At 54.3% G+C, this 18,547-nt stretch overlaps 2 protein-coding genes across 4 annotated transcripts in view; both read left to right on the top strand.

Annotated features, from left to right (window-relative positions):
* Window positions 1-536: 536 nt before the first annotated feature.
* On the top strand, window positions 537-8,926 carry LOC102086453 (motor neuron and pancreas homeobox 1). Its single transcript, XM_005498684.3, has 3 exons — window positions 537-1,526; window positions 7,668-7,828; window positions 8,396-8,926. The coding sequence occupies exons 1-3, from the start codon at window positions 980-982 to the stop codon at window positions 8,711-8,713; spliced, it is 1,026 nt and encodes a 341-aa protein (XP_005498741.3). The 5' UTR covers window positions 537-979; the 3' UTR covers window positions 8,714-8,926.
* Window positions 8,927-12,115: 3,189 nt separating this feature from the next.
* The window catches only part of CFAP65 (cilia and flagella associated protein 65), a 30,650-nt gene continuing 24,218 nt past the window's right edge, over window positions 12,116-18,547 (top strand). For 2 of the 3 annotated variants that reach the window (XM_021290639.2, XM_065070736.1), the window contains exons 1-8: window positions 12,116-12,223; window positions 12,777-12,851; window positions 13,160-13,314; window positions 14,003-14,105; window positions 15,528-15,694; window positions 16,807-17,006; window positions 17,680-17,825; window positions 18,316-18,538. In XM_021290639.2, the coding sequence (XP_021146314.2) occupies window positions 12,777-12,851; window positions 13,160-13,314; window positions 14,003-14,105; window positions 15,528-15,694; window positions 16,807-17,006; window positions 17,680-17,825; window positions 18,316-18,538 (1,069 nt within the window). In that variant the 5' untranslated portion in view covers window positions 12,116-12,223. The remainder of the gene's footprint in view (window positions 12,224-12,776; window positions 12,852-13,159; window positions 13,315-14,002; window positions 14,106-15,527; window positions 15,695-16,806; window positions 17,007-17,679; window positions 17,826-18,315; window positions 18,539-18,547) is intronic. The other variant, XM_065070735.1, reaches the window with a different exon arrangement.

The following is an 18,547-nucleotide window of genomic DNA, read 5'->3' as shown; positions in this document are numbered from 1 at the left end:
ACTCAAAGACAGACACAGACCCTTGATGCTAGAGACCACAGATGCACTCACACACACTCTGCCTCTCTCTGAAGGTCAGTGCCAGAGGGTCTGGACCAGCTCAGTTCTGCTCTGGACCAGCCAAGGCTCCCTGCTCTGCCCTTCCCTGGTGGCACTCTCCAAGACTTGTTTTGTGTGGGAAAGATAAGGCCAGGTAAATGAATAACAATCTGCCTGTAAGTACCTGCTCTGTTGGCATCTTGGACAGACATGAGTGATGGAGTGTGGTGGCCCCTGTGTGTGTCTAGCTCCCTTCCACTGATCAACCTGGTGCAGAGTGGTGCAATGGGAAATGACACAGCTGGGCATTGCTGGTGATCCCAGTGCACTGGGTGCAGAAGAGCTTGCCAGCGAGTGAGCTCACCTCCTGTGAGCTCACCTCTCAGTCAGGCACTCTGCCCCTCGGGTGCCTGTGGGCTCTGCAGAGCCAGAGCAGCACTGGAGCCCACAGGGCTTTGTCTACATGTGTGCTGAAGTCTTTCTAGTCTCTCTGGATCTCCAGCTGCTGCAACCACAGACCTGCTTCTCCATAGAGGGGCTCTAAGGAATGCAAGACTGGCTCTGGATCAGGACGATGGGCGCAGTCTCCTGGGCAGTGGGTCTTGCAGGCTGGTGGGACTCCCTGGGTGTGGACCGGTGCTTGCCTGGCTTGTGAGGCTGGGGAAAGGACAGACCAGTCCTGGTCAGGCCCCAGAGTGTCCTTGCTGTGGCTGGGGGATGAGGAAGCCGGAGGAGGGAGGCCGGTGGGGAGTCTGGCCTGGGCCCGCGGGGAGGCAGGCGGGGCGGGGGGCCGGCGCGGAGCCAATGGAGAGCTGGGGCAGGTGGAGGGGGGGTTAAAACCCCCCCGTTGGCGGCAGGCGAGCGAGTGCCCGGGAGGAGGAGCGGAAAGGAGGGCTGCCCCCGAGGGCAGCCGCGCGGAGCGGCGGGGCCCCGCGGGTGGATGCCCGCCGGTGCCGGCCCGGGTCTGCCGGGCCGGGCTGGGCTGGGCTGTGCCCTGACAGGGGAACGGCGGAGTGCCAGGCGGCCCGGCGGCTCCGCACGGAGCTGGGCCACGCACAAACCCATGGAGAAGTCTCAAAACTTCCGCATCGAGGCGCTCCTGGCTGAGGAGCCGGCGCGAAGCGCAACCCCGCCGGGGCTGAGCCCCGGGAGCCCCGCCGCGAGCCCCGGCCCCGCCGGGCGCTCCGACACCCCCTCGCCGCGGGCACCCCCGGCCACTGCGTCCCTCGCCCCGTCCGGCTTCGTCCCCAAGCCCGGCTTGCTGCACCTCCCCGGCCCCGGCCTCGGCGCCCTGCCGGCCCTCTACCCTCCTGCTGTGTACTCGCTCCCTTCCCTCGGCGGCCAGCACCCCGCTTTCGCCTACACCGGCATCCCCCACCTGCCGCCGCCCGGCGCGGAGCACCTGAAGGCGGCTGTGGCCGGCTCCTTCCCGCTGGAGCATTGGATCCGAGCCGGGGTGCTTGTGCCCAGGCTTTCCGACTTCCATGGTAAGTGACCCAAGTAGCGACCCTGTCGTCGGGTGGGACGCGGCTCTCGCCCCTTTCAGCCCCCGGGGATCCCCGCCAGCACATCGGGATGCTGGTCCCCTCGGACACGGAAGGCTGAGGCTCTCCGAGGCCACCGCTTCGCGGCTGCCCGACGTTTGCGGTCGAGAGGCCGTCGAGAGTGGCGAAACCCTCGGGGTTGACCACAATGAAGGTCTCTTGCTGCGCTCAAACCCGCTTCCCAGCCAGGGCGGGTTTGGGGGTCCCACGGGGAGGGAAGGGCAACATCCTCGCTCCGGAGACCTCCGAGGGCTGCTGGGCCCCGGGAACCTGAGCTGAATGGCCAAGTCTCACCCTACAGAGCCCCGGTGCTGTGGGGCGGCCCCGAGGGGTGTTGCCTAGCCCTCTGCCGGCAGAGCAGAGCCGCTTCCGGGCGGCTCCAGCCGCGCTGGCCGTAGTTTCTGGCCCCAGACGGCCGGGGCGGGCTTGTTTGGCTCCACCGCGGCGGGAACGTAACGAAAGTAAAGAATGGACGGCCTCAACCAACACCAGAAAACGAATAAAATCCTCCCGGTGCGGTTAGGAACGAACCCGCCCGGGTCCCTCGCTGTGGAGCTGCCGGTGGGGCAGGGAAGGGTACTCGGCTGGGGCCGCATCTCCGCGTCCCTGCCCGCCGCCACGTTTGGCCCCTGAGGGGCGAGGATCGCTCTGGAGCCGGCTGGTGAGCCCAGTGCCGGCGGGAGCCGCAGGAACCCGGCAGCGTGCTCGGCTTCAGCCCAACCCCTGTCTCTCCGGGCATGCACGGAGGGTGCCGGCTCTGTGCACAGCTCCTTGCACGGCCGGCACGGCCAAGGATGCGGGCAGGCACCGGGTCCTGCACTGCAATGATGGGCAGTGGGGAGGGTGTTGCAGGGCACGGGCGGCATAAGAGCCGACTTCTGGCTTTTGTCCTACCCGGGACTGTCACTGGCACCCGCGGCAGTGTGACCCGAACTCTGCCTTGTGCTAGGGGTGATTTGAGATCTGGTAACCACCAAGATGGGAGTGGTGGGCAGTAAACCGAGAGTGGTTTGTTAATGAACACCCAGCAGAGTATATAGATTTATTAGCTGAGTTTAGTATTTTAATAACGACAGAGACATAAAAAAAAAAAAAAGTCAATTAATAAACTGGCTGGCTGAACGATATAAAACGAAGAATCAACATGAAACATCCCATTCATTGCTCCTTCCTCAAATTACATCTGTGCAGGTTGAAGGCAAAGAGGCAGTTCCCCACCCTGGGTTGTTCTCCCATTCCCTGTCTCTCTGCAGACTGTAAGATAAATGCAGCTTGGTTGTGGCACCTAAGGGTGTAGAATAAACCTCTTGTGCTATGGGCTGTGCACACTCTTCCAGCATGCCATTAAGAATGGGGAAAAAAATATCTATTTGCTGCTGGTGAAATACCTTCCTGCTCCTCTGCAGAGCCCACGTTGTCCTTGTGGGGTCTGGGTCTGTTAGTGTATCTCAGCATCCAGTTAGCTTCATGCAGGTGTGTGTTTTACCAGAGTGGGATCACACCGCTGTACCTGTCCCTATGCCCTGAGCTCAGCTTCTGGCTGGGGTAATGTAGAAATATTTGTGTATCAACAGACACATCTCTCTCAAGTGCAGGATCAGTTCCAGAGCTATTTCTATCCAAAACCATGTTGGAAGGAGACAAATCTCAAATCATGGGCATGAGAACAGCTTGTGGAGGGAGCTTTCGGGCTGTGCTAGGATGCACAGGAATGGCATGTCAATGGGTCAGGTGGGAAAAACTGAAATGGGCTCCTGGGATAGCTCAGGAGATGAAAATCAGTTTCTGACCCAAGTATTGATACACTGGGCCCTGGAGAACTCAGAGCAGCATAGGTGCAAAAAAAAAAAAGATAAGTGGCGTTGTAACAAGGATGCGGCAAAAGCTTCCAGAGCTGAAGATTTTTAAACCTGCTCTGGTCTCGGGTGCTTGGGTTGCTTGGAAAAGAGTTCCTGCTGCAGTGGAAGTGGGTGTTGTGCCTTCCTCCCTAGCTGCCTCTGTGGAGCCACAGCCAGTGCCTGTCTGCTGCAATGCGGAGTGAGAGGGCAGGCCTGAGAGCAGGAGCTCAGCTGCTCCCAGCCTGGGTCCCTCGCCTGCGGCTCTGTGCACCTCCTAAACTGCACAAGGGGAGCATTTGGTACCGGGATGCTGTGTCTATCAGTATTTCTGGGAGCTGTGATTTATTTTCCCTGGCTAGCAATATGGAAATGCAGCATGGTGGTGGGAGTCAGGAGTGGAGACCTGCATGGAGAAGAGTTGTAGGAGCAGAGAGCAGTAGCATACAGCCGCAGTCTCTCAGGACAAGCAAAGGATTCCTTGCTGGGGACCTGCTGCCCAGACGGCTTTCCTGGGACTCTGCTTCTCTATATCACTCACCACCTTGGTGGCTTAGAGCTTGGGCCAGGTCTTGCCCGCAGTGGTGGAGAGCTGACTGATGGGCTGTGGTTGGCTAGGAGACCAAACAGGACAAGTCATGTCAAAGTGCCTCTAAAAACAACGCCTTCCAAGGCTCACTGGGTGCACTGTACTCTGGCATCAGCAGGAAACATGGGCTGGAAAACAGCTGGCAAGCAGCAGTTGGGGGGCAGTGGTGGAGCAAGCAAGGGGTTAGGAAAGGTAGAAGGTGCCCTTACACATGCGGGACAATGGACAGTGGCAAGGCTGCCCACAGGCCAGCAGTCTCTGGTGATGAAGCCAGTGACAATGAGACCACCTCTTCATCTCCCAGTCCTGACATCTGGAGAAACACCTCCAAAGCAGACAGGGTGCTAATTTCCTCTCCTTTATCTGCCAGCCCACAAAGTTAAGTGACCTGTAGCTAAACAAACCAAATTAAAACCAAGTGGGTTAATATCAACCTAGGATTACCCTTGTTATCAAGTTGATGGAGCTGTATCAAATAAACCAGCAATTCTTTATAAGCTTTATCTAATTATCCAGGAGGCAGCTGCCTTGTAGACCTCCTGGGCTCAGACTCAGAGGGCATTCCCAGCTCCAGGCTTAGCAATTTATTTACTGATATTGCAGCCAAATGCTGGGTGCCCATCAGAGGGTCCAAGCCCTGCCAGGCTGAAAGAATATTGAGATGAGCTCTGATCCTGGATGTAGCACCGGAGGAGATGGCTTGGCAGATAGAAAATCCTTTGTCAAGCAAAGGTGTGATGCTGAGGCAGTTGCTGGTTTTCTGGAAGGAGCTGGATAAGGCAGAAAGCCTTCCTAGAGGGTTATTCTTTCTGTGGGATGGTGGTTATGATGGAGAGGGGTTCATAGCTCAGCTGGCAGGGATAGGGGGAGGTGAGCCCTGAGGGATGCTCCCTGTGCATCCCTTGGGAGGGTGTTGTCCCTGTCCATGCCACAGCCTGCTGCAGGGCAGGGGAGGACAGGACTCTGCCAAGCACACTGACGGGACAGGCTGGAGCTACCAGCAGCCACAAGGCATCATTTCCTCTTTGTATGGGAAACTGGAACCTACCTCATACTCTCAGACTCCACTTCTTCCTCCTCCCTTTACTTCTTCCCCAGTGAGAAATGGCAGATCTTCTTCCCTCCATACTCTCCCCATGCAAAGGAGTCAGGGCCATTCAGGGAACCTTGACAGCAAGTCTGAGGCCAGAGATGCTGGTGGTTCAGGTCCATGCTGAGCTGCTGCTGCAGGTGGCTGAAGGCTGGGTGGACCTTAGGGCTGTGCCAGTTTGGGCTTGCCCCATCTCATCTGAAGGCAAAATCTTGAACAAGTCACAGTGGGGAGTGGTGGTGACAGACAATAGTAGTTGCTGAAGGGTGCATTGTCACAGGAGGTCACAGTTCAGGTGACCAGCCATAACTGTGTAGGCTGGGCTTTGGACTGATGGTGGCTTAAACTGTATGACAACACCCCAGAGGAGACTGAAGGCAGGGTGGGTTTCCAGGGAATTCAGGGTCTGTACAATGTTTGTAATGGGCACCACTGCACTGAGCCAGAATTGGGACACTGAGATGGAGAACCTGGGACTGGAAGAGCAATTGTGCTCCAGCAATTGGTCCCCTGCATTGGCAGTTATTTGGGATATATCACATCTGGATTTATTTGGCTTTTGAGCAAACTTTTTTCTTCTTTTTCCTGTTAGACTGATCTGTCCTTAGCATCTTACCCAGGCAAGAGTGAGTCTCTTGGGGGGTGTTGCCTTCCAGTCTCCTTTAAATCTAGACAGGCTGAACTCCACTCACTTCTGTGCCTTCACTCTTCCCACATCTGTTTTTACTCTGACCACATCTGGCCTTGCAGGAGGAAGCACAGAGGAGCCTTTTGGGGTGGTCTGAAGTCTTTCTGTGCTCCCTAGATCCAGGATGCAGTGCCCTGCTCTCTCTGCTTTGGGTGGAGGATTTTGTCTGGAGCATATTTTTTTTGACCCTTGGCAAAATAGCCTTCAGCTCCAAAAAGCACAGAAGCCCTGGCTTATTGGATCCTGAGATGTGGACACACCCTCTTCCCTTCTCTTTCCCCGAAGCATCCTCTACAGACCATGCCCAAAAAGACCTGCTCAGAGGGACCCTGCCCTGACCCAGTACAGCTAGCCTGTGCAGTGCAGCCCTTGCTTCAGGGAGGGAATGAAGCACTGTGTGTCCCAGGGCAGACTCCCATCTCTGGCAGCAAAGAGGGGTTCCTGGGTGCCAGAGCCCTCAGGCTGCCCCGCACTACCTGGAGCTGCTTTGTGTTGTGCTTCCCACTGACCTAGACTGAATGAATTTCCCCTCCAGTTCTTTCTGATGCATTCCTGGTCTCCACCCTTGAGGAGCTGCAAGGGGCTTTAGCTTAGGCTGCCACATCTTTGCAGATGCCGGTCCCCGTGGCACCTCCTTTCCTTAGCAGAAGGAAGCCTTCCCAGGTCCATTTGTTCCCACATTTCTGCCAAGGGTTTATGCAGACAGAGCATACAGAGCCCAGGCAGCAGCTGAGCTCTGCAGAGCTGAGCCATCTTTCATCTGACATTTGTGTTTGTCCCAGCAATCCTTTGAGCCTCTCTTTTGGTTTTAGCCTTGAATATGTTTTGTGTGCAAAAAGTGTGTGTGTGTATGAGCCATTGGCACAGTGTGTCTCTGTTTAGTCCCCAGTTTAACTGGCTAGTGGCTACAAACTGGGTCCCATGGGCTGTCTCTCCTGGCACTGTGGGGCTGCAGGTGCAGGAGGGGTCATGTCCATCCTCACTTCCACGAGGAGTCTGCAGAGCCACAGCCCAGCCTGGGCTCTGCCTGTTTGACCTGTCCCACCCAGCATCCAGCTACTTGGGATCAAACATGGATCATGATCAGTTAATGCCCCCTTCATAAATTCCTGCCTCGTGTGTCACCACTGTGTCTGCGAAGGGCTCAGTGGACACCTTAGGAGATGGGCAGGTTAGGATCAAAGCTGAAATCTGGGGGAGATAATGTGGATGGTGCCCCATGCCCTGCACAGCAGACAAGCTGGAGTGACCCTCGCCAAGCAGGGCACATCACTGGGGCTGCGATGCTCCACCTTGCCCCCAAGACATGGTAGTGGGGATGTGCCAAGGACCTTTCCTGTTGATGCCCACCTTGTGCTGCTCCTGCACATTACTCCCAGTTGCAAACCTCTGGGTTTGATTGCTGCTGCCATGCTGGGAGAAGCAGTAAAAGCTGAACCTCAAGGGGACAATAAAGCCAGCGGAGAGAAGATAAGCAGGGATCAAATACAGCGCGGCAGCCACCCCACACCGGACTCTCAAAGGTCCCTTTGTTCCCGCTGCCTCCTGTTTCAGCGCTGCGCTGCCTTCAAGGGCTGCAGGGAGATAGTGGGGCTCAGGGCAGCCCTGCCGCCGCAGCCCCTGGCAGTTGGGCAGCCACCTGTGTGGCCTGGTAATAAAAAAGGAGGTTTAATTTCAGTCACAGGACTGATCCCAGCTTAGCGGTGAGGCCTGATAACATATCTCACTGGTTCCTATCAGCCAGGCAATAAAACCATTATTGGGGCAGGAGATGATGGAAGAGACGCTCGCCTTCCTCCTGATCCCAGGCTTGCCAAGGGGTTGTCTGTGGCAGCCCCCAGCCCCACTGTCCTTTGACCCCCTCCCACTGTCTGTCCTGCAGCCGTCTCGCAGTCTGGCTTGATGGGGAAGTGCCGCCGGCCCCGCACAGCCTTCACCAGCCAGCAGCTCCTGGAGCTGGAGAACCAGTTCAAGCTCAACAAGTACCTGTCCAGACCCAAGCGCTTTGAGGTGGCCACGTCGCTGATGCTCACCGAGACACAGGTACCTTGGTCCTGGGGCTGGTGGAGAATGGCACTGGCCATCTGCCAAGGAGCTGGGGGGCTGCACTGTGGGGTGGGAATTCAAGGTCATGGGCAATGCTTATGCTCCTTGTTTGGCTGCCATCAGTCCCACTGCCCCCATCAGCACCCCTTCCCAGGACATCTTCTGCAGAGACATGCTTGATGGGCTCCAGGCTCTTCTCTTGTGAAGTTCACCCTAGAAATACTGCTCTTCTTTTTACCCAGCACCCCTAACTTGGATTTCAGATCCTTTCCATCCTACCCCACCCTGTGGGACAGGGATTTTGTCGGGCTGAAATGCCTCTTTTAAGGTCCACATGCATGTCCTTAGGCATCCTGTGGACAGTGAGCAAGGGGAAGGGAACAGTCCCCCTGGGTACTCCTCCCCCCATTACACCCTCAGCCCCCTTGCACAGGCCTCCAGCACCATGGGATGCCCCCAACAAAGAGGCTCTGGGGGTGCCTTGATGCAGGGAAGGTGAGAGGGTGAGTGGGGACAGGATGGGGCAGGGGGACATGCTCTCTCCTGGGGGATCTCCCTTGGCAGGTGAAGATCTGGTTCCAGAACCGCCGCATGAAGTGGAAGCGGAGCCGCAAAGCCAAGGAGCAGGGGGCTCAGGTGGAAGCTGAGAAGCCACGGGGGCTCAGCAAAGCCTGCGAGAAGCTGCTGCCCAGCGAGACCCAGGGACAGCCTTCCGAAAGCCCTGAGTTCAAGGGGCGCAGCACCGGCTCAGGCTTCCTGCACTGCAGCACCGCTGAGCTGGGCTACGGCCTGGACTCCTCCTGCTCGGGGGGTGAGGAAGACGAGGAAGAGGAGGAGGATGAGATGGGTGCCATGGAGAGGAAGATGGACTCGGTGTTGTGAAAGATGGCTGGAGTTGCCTGGGGAGAGGGGCTGGGCTGCGGTGTCGGGGTCTCTTTGCTGGCAGACACAGACTGTGCCCAGGCAGAGCAGTGAGGGCTGCAGGGCACCTGCCCCTCTCCTTTAACTTATGTGTGGTTGAGTCCTATTTAACTTGTAATTATTCTTCTGTGTGTATCTGGGGGAGTCCCCACATTCCTACCCTATAAAGCTGTTATCCAGATGCCTCTCCTCTTCCTTAGGGAGTGGGAGGCTCTGCCCCCCTCCTGCCATAGCACTGCCCTGCTGGGGTCCCTCGGTAGCCAGGAGGGGACAGCAGACTTGCACATCTGGCAGCCTGCCAGCACAGCTGGATGGAAGAGACCTGAGACCTTCCTTTGACTGTGCACTGCTCCTTCCCTGCGGGTGTGACAGTGCCTGGAGCAGCACATCCCTGCTTGATGCGGGCTGCCTTTCCCATTGGCAGCATGGAAGGCTGGGAAGGAGGTTGCCTGGGATGAGAACCAGCCTGCCCTGCCTTCTTCCTGCATTCCTGGTGGGGTCTGCGCTTTGCTGAGCAAAATTAAGCTGCCCTGCAAAGCAGAGCTGATTAATTGGCTAATGTGCTGGTGCTGTTTTCCACATTGCAATCAGCCTGGTCGCATTGGTGTGGCATTACCCTGAAGTGAGGTGGGGACAGAGCCCTCCTGGGTTTAGGGTGGTGCTCAGGCTGTTTGCTGAGGGCTCAGTGCTGTGGTGAGACCCCTTTTCCCATGGTGATATCTAAACCACAGTCAGCCCCTTTTGGGGCTAATTCCAAGATCCTCTTTGGGTCCTGCAAACTCTGTCTGAGTTCAAATGAACTGCTAGTAGCAGGATGACAACAGACACACTGCTGCCTCCCTAGAAGTGCTAGGGTCAAGCCATGACCCCCTGAGCTGCCCATGTCCTCAGGACGCTGAAGGGCCTTCGCAGACCCTGTAGACCTCCCATGCCTCCTGCATGCTTTCTGCCCCCTTCTTTGGGGATGCTGAGATGCCCATGCATGCAGAGGGACCAGCCCCACAATGACAAGCCTTGAGGGGGACAGTCTTGCTTCACCACCCCAGTACAGGTAGGGCTGCAGGAGCCAGGCAGGGTGGGCTGGGATGCTCCCTTCCCAGACAGCCCCAGGTCCTGCTGTCCCCTCCTCTCTTCTTATCCCTGCCTGGGGAGGGCTGCCTGCCCCTGGGACTTGCTGTGGGGGTGGGAGCTGTTGAGGGGCAGTAGCCCCCGGGGAACCCCGGATGACTTCTGGCAGCCAGTCAGCAAGGGATGGGACAGGTAAGCATCGGTGCGGGGTTGTCACACCTTACAGGGCTGGGTGACACGTGGCAGCAGCTGATGCTGCTGTAGGGCTGGGGGGCAGCACTCCGGGCTGGTGGGACAGATGTGATGCTCTTGGGACAGAGGGATGGACAGAAGAAGGTGGTGGGAGAGGAGAGCATGGGAACGGATGGACAAACCATGGTCCTGTGTGGGGCAACAGTGACCTACAGTGGCTTCTGGCAGCTCAGCAGCTTCCTTCTGGGTGAGTGGCATCCTCAGTGCCCCGGCAAACCACCCCAGCACATGGTAGGGCCCAGCTGCCCATACAGGAGGTGTCCAGATCCTTGACACTGCCCAGGGGGAAGTTCTGGTCCTGGGAAGGGTGTCGCCCTTGCTCCAAGCAAGGAATTATTAGCCAGGGTAGGGGCCAGCTGCCAGGAGCCTGTGGTGGCTGGTGTAATGCAGAGCAGGAGAGGAATAAATGTGAGGAAGGGGGGAAAAAAGACAGAATGAGTGGAGGAGGAGAGGGGGAAGTAGGAACGGATAATATCCAGTTCCCCACCACTGCCCTGAGGGGACAGCAGGGCAGGAGAGACCCATTGCCCCAGGGGAACTGTGCCCCCCCCAGCAGACACACAGGGCTGGGCACTGAGGTGCTGCCAGATGCCAGCCCATGGCTACAGGAGGCTCAGGGGCAAAGACACCTACCACCTGACATACAACCTGGTCCTGTGGCAGTGTGGGAGCATTGAGAGGACCACAGACTGGAGCTGGGCACACTGGGGTAGGGATGAAATGGGAGAGACAGGGATGGCAGGGGCAGAGATGAAAAGGAGAAGGAAAGTAACAAAAAAGAATGCCAGGAAGGAGGGGAGCTGAAGGGATGTCACAGACTTAAAATGTTCACCTTGATGGGCCATGACAGGTTTAATTTCCAGAGTACAACCATTAAATTGATGAATGGCAGGCGTTCGTCTTGCGCTTGGCGCACACAGGCTCACCGTGGCTGCAAGATGGTTTGGGGTTTTTTTGCTGTTATTTATGAGGTTGTTTCTGCAGGAGCCAGGCACTCATCCAGTACTGGGGGGACAGGGGAGGGGACACAACTGGTGCTGGGGAATTGGGGTAGTGATTTATGGCTGCTTAGCTGGATGACTCATGTTGTAAACATCGACAAATGCCATTAAAGCTGCACCTCCTTCTTGCCTCTGCCCTGGCACCCTCCCTGCACTGAGGGATGTGTCCAGCCCTGCTCCCTACCCTGCTGCTGCCTGCACACCACAGAGTGGCTCCCTAGTCCTCCCCAGCAGGGACACAAGGGTCTCTCCTCCCCAAAGGACATTCAGGGCACTGGGAAGATGCCTGAGTGTCCTGTAGTGGTGGTGGTGTCCTGTGGGAATGATATCTGGGATACCTGATGGGTTTTTGCAGCCAGGGTTCCCCAGCCTCTGTCCCTCTGCCCCTTTGCCAGGCTTGGCCCCATAACTTCTTCTGGCAACAGCCACAATGTATTATTTGTGTCACTGGTGCTACAAAGAGCTCAGGGTGACCTGGCCCCATAAAGGTGTCACTCCATCGCTATGTTTGCAGTCTCCAGCCTGCTGCACCCCATGCCCCCATCTCTCCACTGGCATCCCCACCTCTGACCCACACAGCCTCCTCACCTACCCATCCCATGCACACACATACTTCATGGCACCACCTCTGCCCATGCAGCTTTGTGCGTCTCCCTCCCCTGCACCCTTCCTCATCACCCCTCTTCCCTGAGCTCTCCCCTGCATCCCTCCATCTGCACCCCTGCATCTCCCTGGCCCTGTACTCCCCATCTCTCCCTGGTGCACATCTACCCCTCCCTGCACTCCTTTCTCCCCCCCATCTGCCCCTTGCACACCTCCATCTGTTCCTGCACCCCTTAGAACTCCCCCCTGCCCCCTGTACCCGTCCACCTGCCCCGTGCGCCCCCATTTGCCCTCTGTACCCCTTCACCTGCCTCCACATCTGCCACTTCTCCGAATTCCCCGCTCTGCGCGCCCGTCTGCTGCCCCCTGGCGGTCTGCGCCGGCAACCATCGCCGCGCCCCGCGCGCGGATTGACCCGAGGCGGCCGCCGTCGTTGCTCCGGGAGATGCCGCCGCCGCCGCGTCCGGTCCCCATGGCAACACGGGCCGGGGCCTCGTGGCGCTGAGCGGCCGGGACGGGGCCGTGCTGGGGCCGGCCGGGACCCGAGGTGGGCCCCGTTGCTCAGGGATCGGGCTGTGCTGTGCCATGGGGAGCCGGGCTGGCCGCGCGGAGCCGGGGGGCAGGCAGCGGCGGGGTCCCAGACCCTGCTCCGGAGCCCAGGCGGGGTTATAAAGGACTGGGCCCTGCCCCAGGGGGCTGGGTGGGCTCTTGCTGTAGGAAACAGGGCCGTGCCACAGTCATCTATACAGGGGTTTAGGGTGCCAGCCAAGGCTATAGGGCAGGGCTTTGCTATACGGGGCTATAAAGGCCCAAGGAGAGCTCTGCCACAGCTGCAAGTGAAGTGGAGGTTGTGGCCTATGCCAAGGGGACTAATGAGCAACAGCTGTGGCAGTCTGGGGACAATGTGATCTGCAGAGAGGGCTGGACTCAGCTGGAAGATGGGGACACTACTGGGGGCCCTGGAGCCCCTGCAGGGAGGTGCGTCACCCTGAGCCCGTGGAGGGGCCGTTGGGTCTCCGGGGAGTGCCCGTGTCTCGGCACTAAGGACAGTCTGAGCACAGGAGCAGCGTGTGTGAAGGCTTTTTCCTCTTGTTTTTCAGATGCTTGCTCAGTTGCAGGGCAAGCCCCAAAACTCTGACTCTTTGCAGAAGCGGTGCTATGGCTATGGCAGGAAGGTCAGTAGAGGAACAAACGGTGCTATTGGTGTGAGTGGATTTACTGGCAGGGAGAGGACAAAACAAAAAATGCCTTTAGCCTTTGCTTCCCCCGTTCATAATGTCCTTTAGTATCTGTTGTTTGGGCTGTGGCCAGGAGGTGTCCTCCCTGGACGCATGGAGCAGGATTTTGGTGGCTCCTGAAGCTTTGCCGCAGGGTGGCTCCTCCCGTCCTTTGTCAGAGACTTTTAGCACAGAGAAACAGCTGTTTGAGTGATTTCTCCTCCCTCCTTCCCAAGTTGCTAATGTCCCTGTTGCAATTTCCTAAGCAGTCTGCAAGAAAGTCAAAGAAGAAGAAAGGTGTATTCTGGGGCATTGAGGTGGCTGAAACACTCAGGTGGCATGGCTGGGAACTTGGAAAAGAGATGATCAAACATCTGATATTGAAAAATGTTCATGAGAAAACCCAGAGACTGAGCTACAGGTGCGTGGGAAGTTTCTTTCTCCTTCATACTCCTCACATGTTCACTGCATCTTCATCCCTCCTGCTCGATCAGTCACATTAGCACCTTTCCTCAGATTCATCTGCCCCCTCTCTCCCTGGGCTGTGTGCTAGAGACCGCACATGCACACTTACGTAGCAGGACAGAAACCTGCTAATTCAGATGTACAGTCCTTGTTCCTGGCAGGAGTATTTAAAATGAAACGCCTTTTTAAAATTCTATTTTGCTGATACTTCTGTCTGTGAGGCATTTCCAGTCTAGTGAGATTTTAATTGTGGATGTATGCCAGCCAGTCACTAGTTCATCCTGAAACCATTGCTCCCAGGAGTCCCACTGAATGTTGAGCAACTCCAGAACTCCCTGTCACCCTCCCTGCTCAGAAACTCAAGTGTTTCCACCCAATATGTTTAGCTCACGCTGCATGGCCTGGGAATATAAACTATTGTTCAAAGAAAGGGTATGTACTTATAGCTGTGAGTGGGTTTTCAGGACACCTGGGTTCTGCACCTGTTTCTGCTGATTTGCAGCCAAGGTACTCTTGGGGTCAGGTGTGTAAGGTGCTTCTAGTTGTGGGATCTAGTGGTTTTGATTCTTTATTCTCTCACTGTCTAATTTAACAACAGCCGCATGCCCTCAGACAAAACCTCTTGTTTTGATTTTATTATCTAGATGTCCTTCCACGCGATCCTTCTTCACCATTTTTCCACAGCCAATCACTCTGAGCCCTGGTATGTCCTTAACTCTGCCCATCGTTTTCCGACCCACTGAAAAGGTAAAGTGGCAACATCAAAATTGTTCTCGGTGCTCAGGCTGGCTTTCCCGGGGGCAGGGAGCCTCTGCCTCTCTTGTCCTTTCTGATTTGTTTTCACTGGAATTAATCTGTCCTTAGGGAAGATTCTAGCATAGAAGCACTGGGCAGGTGACCTTTCCTGCCCTCCCTACATCTTCAGCAGCTGAGGAAGCCCCAGCCCCTGGCTTCTTTGCAGAGCTTGCCAGTAGTTATGAGAGGGATGATCACAAAAAGTATCCCCAGATTTTTACAAGCTGCTGCTGGCCATGAAATTGGGAAGATAAGGTGCTCAAACTGTCCACACCTAATGTGATCCCAGGGAGCCTCAGCTGAGTGGTTTTAGTGCAAAACCCTGGGTTGAGGGACTCACTCTCTGCTTTCTGACAGGAGATTCCAAAGCCTGTACATCGAAGGGCTACTGATTTTTCTATAGGGGAAATGTAAATGCCAAGGGCCTCCCTTCTTTTGGATGGGGTGGGTTTCTTTAAGCTTTATTTTTAACAGCAGTGACTATTTTTAAACAGCCCCTTTTCATGATTTTTAGCTTGTTCCTATTGTCTGTTTTGGCAGTGAGTGTTGATCTCTGGCTCTTGTCCACAGCTGTATGTCTTTGATGTGTATCTTGGCCCTAGCCATAGAGCATAAGCACTGGGCAGATTCCCAGTACCCTGCTCTCTTAGTATCATAATTTTCTGATGACTGTTCGGTGTTCCCTTTATGAAATAAGCTGCTGACCTTGTTCCATTTTCAGTGAATACTTTGTCTGCACCACAACAATCACTAGACCAGGAAGCTCCCTTTCTTAGAGAGAGGAAGAACCGTGTGTGCTGCGGTGTCCACGGTCTCTCTGTACCTGTATAAGTGTTAATCAGGAGAGGTGACACCTGGGGAGTGTGGAAGACATGTATCTTGCAATTCTTTCTATCTTAGCTGGTTAGCAGGTGTCCTGGGACTATTTGTACACAGTGCTGTCAATGCTGCATCTTTAAGTTGCATTATCTGCTTAGGCCTCTAGCTGACAGAGCATTTAAACAAAGACTAATATTTTTGTGCTTGTGGAGATCAAGGAGAGGCTGTACGTGCTTCACTGGGATGTTGGAAACCCTAAAAAAAAATCCATTTACGTCAAAATAAATCAGGTGAAACAAATGTTGTCTGCAACTGCTCTCTTTGAGGGTGTTTCCTGACAGCATCTGCCAAAGTACCTTACTCACTGCCTGCCTCTTCCGAGTGCTTTGTATGTGCTCTGTCCTGCACAGAGGCCTTCCTTGGTGCCTCTGTCACAAATGTTTTTTTTCCCAATGCTCTCACAGGGGTGAAGGTGATGGGCGTTCATGGGTCAAGCAGTAGTACCTGCAAGATGGAGCCCATCTAACTGCTGTCTCCCCTTGCTTTTCTGTGCAGAGGGAGTATGAAGACAGCATCTGCTTTAAGAAAGCTGAAGGCGAGTTCTCTGTCACCCTGCGTGCTACACTGCCACACTCCTACCTGTCCTTTCCAACTGCTGTCCAGTTGCCCATCTGTGCTGTCCACAATGTCACTGAGGCAACATTCCCTATGTGTAACATTGGGTGAGTGAGACATGGCTGTGCAGACCTTTTTTCTGTTTTGTCAGGTATTTTGGCACCCTCTTGCTCTCTCCAGTGAATGCAACTCATTTCCATTGTTATTAGATCTGCTGGCTGCCTTCTTTGAGGTCACAGCACCTCTGATTTGGCAACAGACAATACAGAAGTTAGAGAGTCTCTCCAGTGCCTACACTCAGGTTCATGGAGCTAACCAAATCAGTGGCAGGATTCTGTGGCTTAGATTCATCATTAAGGAGCACAGATGCTCCCAGGTACCAAGGATTGTCTTATTTTAATAGAGGAAGGACAGTAATTCAGGCAGTATTGTAAAAAGGAGAGCAGTGAAGAAGTCTCCAGGTAAGGAGAAGGTGTACTTCCAAATGTTGACAGTGAGAACAAAATAGCCTCTACCAGTTCGAAAATGGCCTGTGCTCCCCAAATCAGTCAGCTGATGCAGTAGGAAGGTGGAAAGGACAGAGGGCACATATACCTTGAGCAGAGCATGGTATCAGCCAGAAACCATTTAAAGTGATTCATTCTCCCCTTAGAGAAATCATTTGCACTGACTGAGAGGTCCAGGGTGGTGGAGGATATGGATGTTAAGTAACACACAGCTTGGAATCAATAAAATATAAAAAGCTGATTGTATGTCATGTTCTTTGCACAAATCAAACAAGTAAAGGGAGTTCTGGAGAGGTGAATGAGGTATTAGGAAAACAGCTCGGTCTTCTCCTCTCACCTAGGTATATGACAGAGGAACAAATGTTTGTTTGGAGTTAAGTAGCAGCAAATTTAGATACACAAAAAGCAAATTCTTCATTCTGGAGCTGATTTGTTTGCTGTCACACGATGAGGCCAGGAAATTTTATGGCCATTAATAAAATCCTTAGCTGTAATAGCTAAGATTCATTAAAGTGTGAATAGAGCATTTGCAGGGACTAGAGACAAATTTCTTCCCAGCATTGCATATTTGGTCAGATGCATTAGGGATTCTGCCACTTGACATTGATTGCTTCATATCCTGAATAACCCCGCAGGAAAGGTCCATCCTATGCATGATTGCACAGGCAGCAAAGGATCAGTTTTTCTACTTGAAATGTATCTCTGTTTTCTAGTGACCTCATTACTGTGTTTGCCTGGGAGGTACCAAGCCCTTTCTACATGATTCCTGACTATGGCATTCTGAGCCCAGGTGCTGAGTGCACAATCAAGGTGGTCTTCCAAGCCAAGGTGGCTGCAGTGTATGATGTGACAGCAACATGCTGGTTTGGAGGTGAAAATAAACAAAAGAGGACTATCCAGATAAAGGCCCTGGGTGAGTCTTCATTGCATTTAGTACTCAAAGAAATGTGTGTCATCCCTAACTGTGGAACAGCATTCCGCAGGAATACATGGAGGTGCTGTACTCTGAGGCTCTGCCGCAGTTGGCTCAACGTACTGATGAGCAAGTGAAGCCTGTGGTTTGAGAGCGGCCTGTGAAATTCCCTAATGTACTATTGTCAATTTGGAAGGGTGATCTGAACAGACAGTAGAGACAGCAGGGTCTAACATGCCCTGTGGCATAGTTTGGCCAAACTGGCATCTCTGGAGCCTGCTTAAGTTGACAGAGAGGAAAAAATTAGCTTAATTCACTAGCACAATGCAAAAAACTCCAGAAACTCCTGGTCTTGTCTGCACTCAGTCTCTCATGTCTGTCGCTGTTAGACCAAGAGCCAGAGGGAAAATTCTAAGGCTTTCTGGATGGAAGCTAGAATAAGCAATGGTTTCATTAGCAAGTCCTTGCCTGAGGTGCCTTATATGGCCACTGACAAACAAAAGATATGCCTCTGAGTTTAGTAAACTGTCTGGAAGGGAGCTTATTTGGTTCAAAGCACTTTGAAGGTAGGTCCATCTTCAGAGGCTGTTAAGAGGCTTGTCCTGTTGGACATTGAATATCCAAGGATGAAGATTCCACCTCTCTTAACCCAGTATATTATTCCATTTAACAGCCAAATACCCCTACCTGCGGGTGAGTGTGACAGGGGAAGAGGATGAAGGTGTACAGCCTGGAAGGTTTCAGGATGTGCTGTGCTTTGGATCAGTGCCAGTGGGAACAACTGCGGAGCAATGTGTAGAAATCTTCAACTTGTCTGTGGTATGCGGAAAGAGAGAGTACTTGTGAGCAGCTGGCATGTTTCCCTGTGATCCTTGAGTGCCTTAGTGTTGTGAAAATAACCCAAAAGAAAATCCCCGCACAAGGTGGAACTATAGATGGAGGGAAATAAGTTATGTGTCTGCCTGTCCTCCTGGTCACAACAGTCACTTAGGCTACTTTAGCCCTTGCGGTCACCTTGAACCATCCTCACTGTCGTCAGGAGGAGCTCCCCAACCCTAGAGATCAGCAGGACATTTTGCTGCAGCCTGCAGACTTCTGAACATATGATGCCAGCAGTGCCTCAGCAGGACAGGGTTGTAGAGGTTTGCACAGCATTTCTGTGCTGGTCTGCAGTAGCCTTGGTGTTCTTGGTGGTCAGTTCTGCTGAAAACTGCAGGTCTTCACTAATTAGTGTCTTGCATTCATGGCCATCCTGCATCCAGGACCTTCTGTCAGCTCCTTTGTTAACCTGTTTATTTTCTGCTTGCAGGTTGATGCACTATGTAGGATCGAAAGAGCAAAAGATCCTCTACTTCAAGATCACGTTTTCTCCTGTGATGTGTCCCATGGTCTTGTCCCTGCCAAGGGGAAGCTGGTCTTGTCCATACGATTTCAGCCTCAGGTGGTCGGAGAGCACAGTACTGACTATTTCACTATCACATCTGCTGGCTGCCTCCTGCAAACTGTCCTGAAGGTGGTTGGCTTCTGTAAAGGTAACAGAG

Source organism: Columba livia, chromosome 7 (genome assembly GCF_036013475.1).
Source record: "Columba livia isolate bColLiv1 breed racing homer chromosome 7, bColLiv1.pat.W.v2, whole genome shotgun sequence".
Classification (NCBI taxonomy): Eukaryota; Metazoa; Chordata; class Aves; order Columbiformes; family Columbidae; genus Columba; species Columba livia.
Note: the sequence above shows the minus strand (reverse complement) of the source record. Positions and strands in the feature narration are given on the sequence as shown.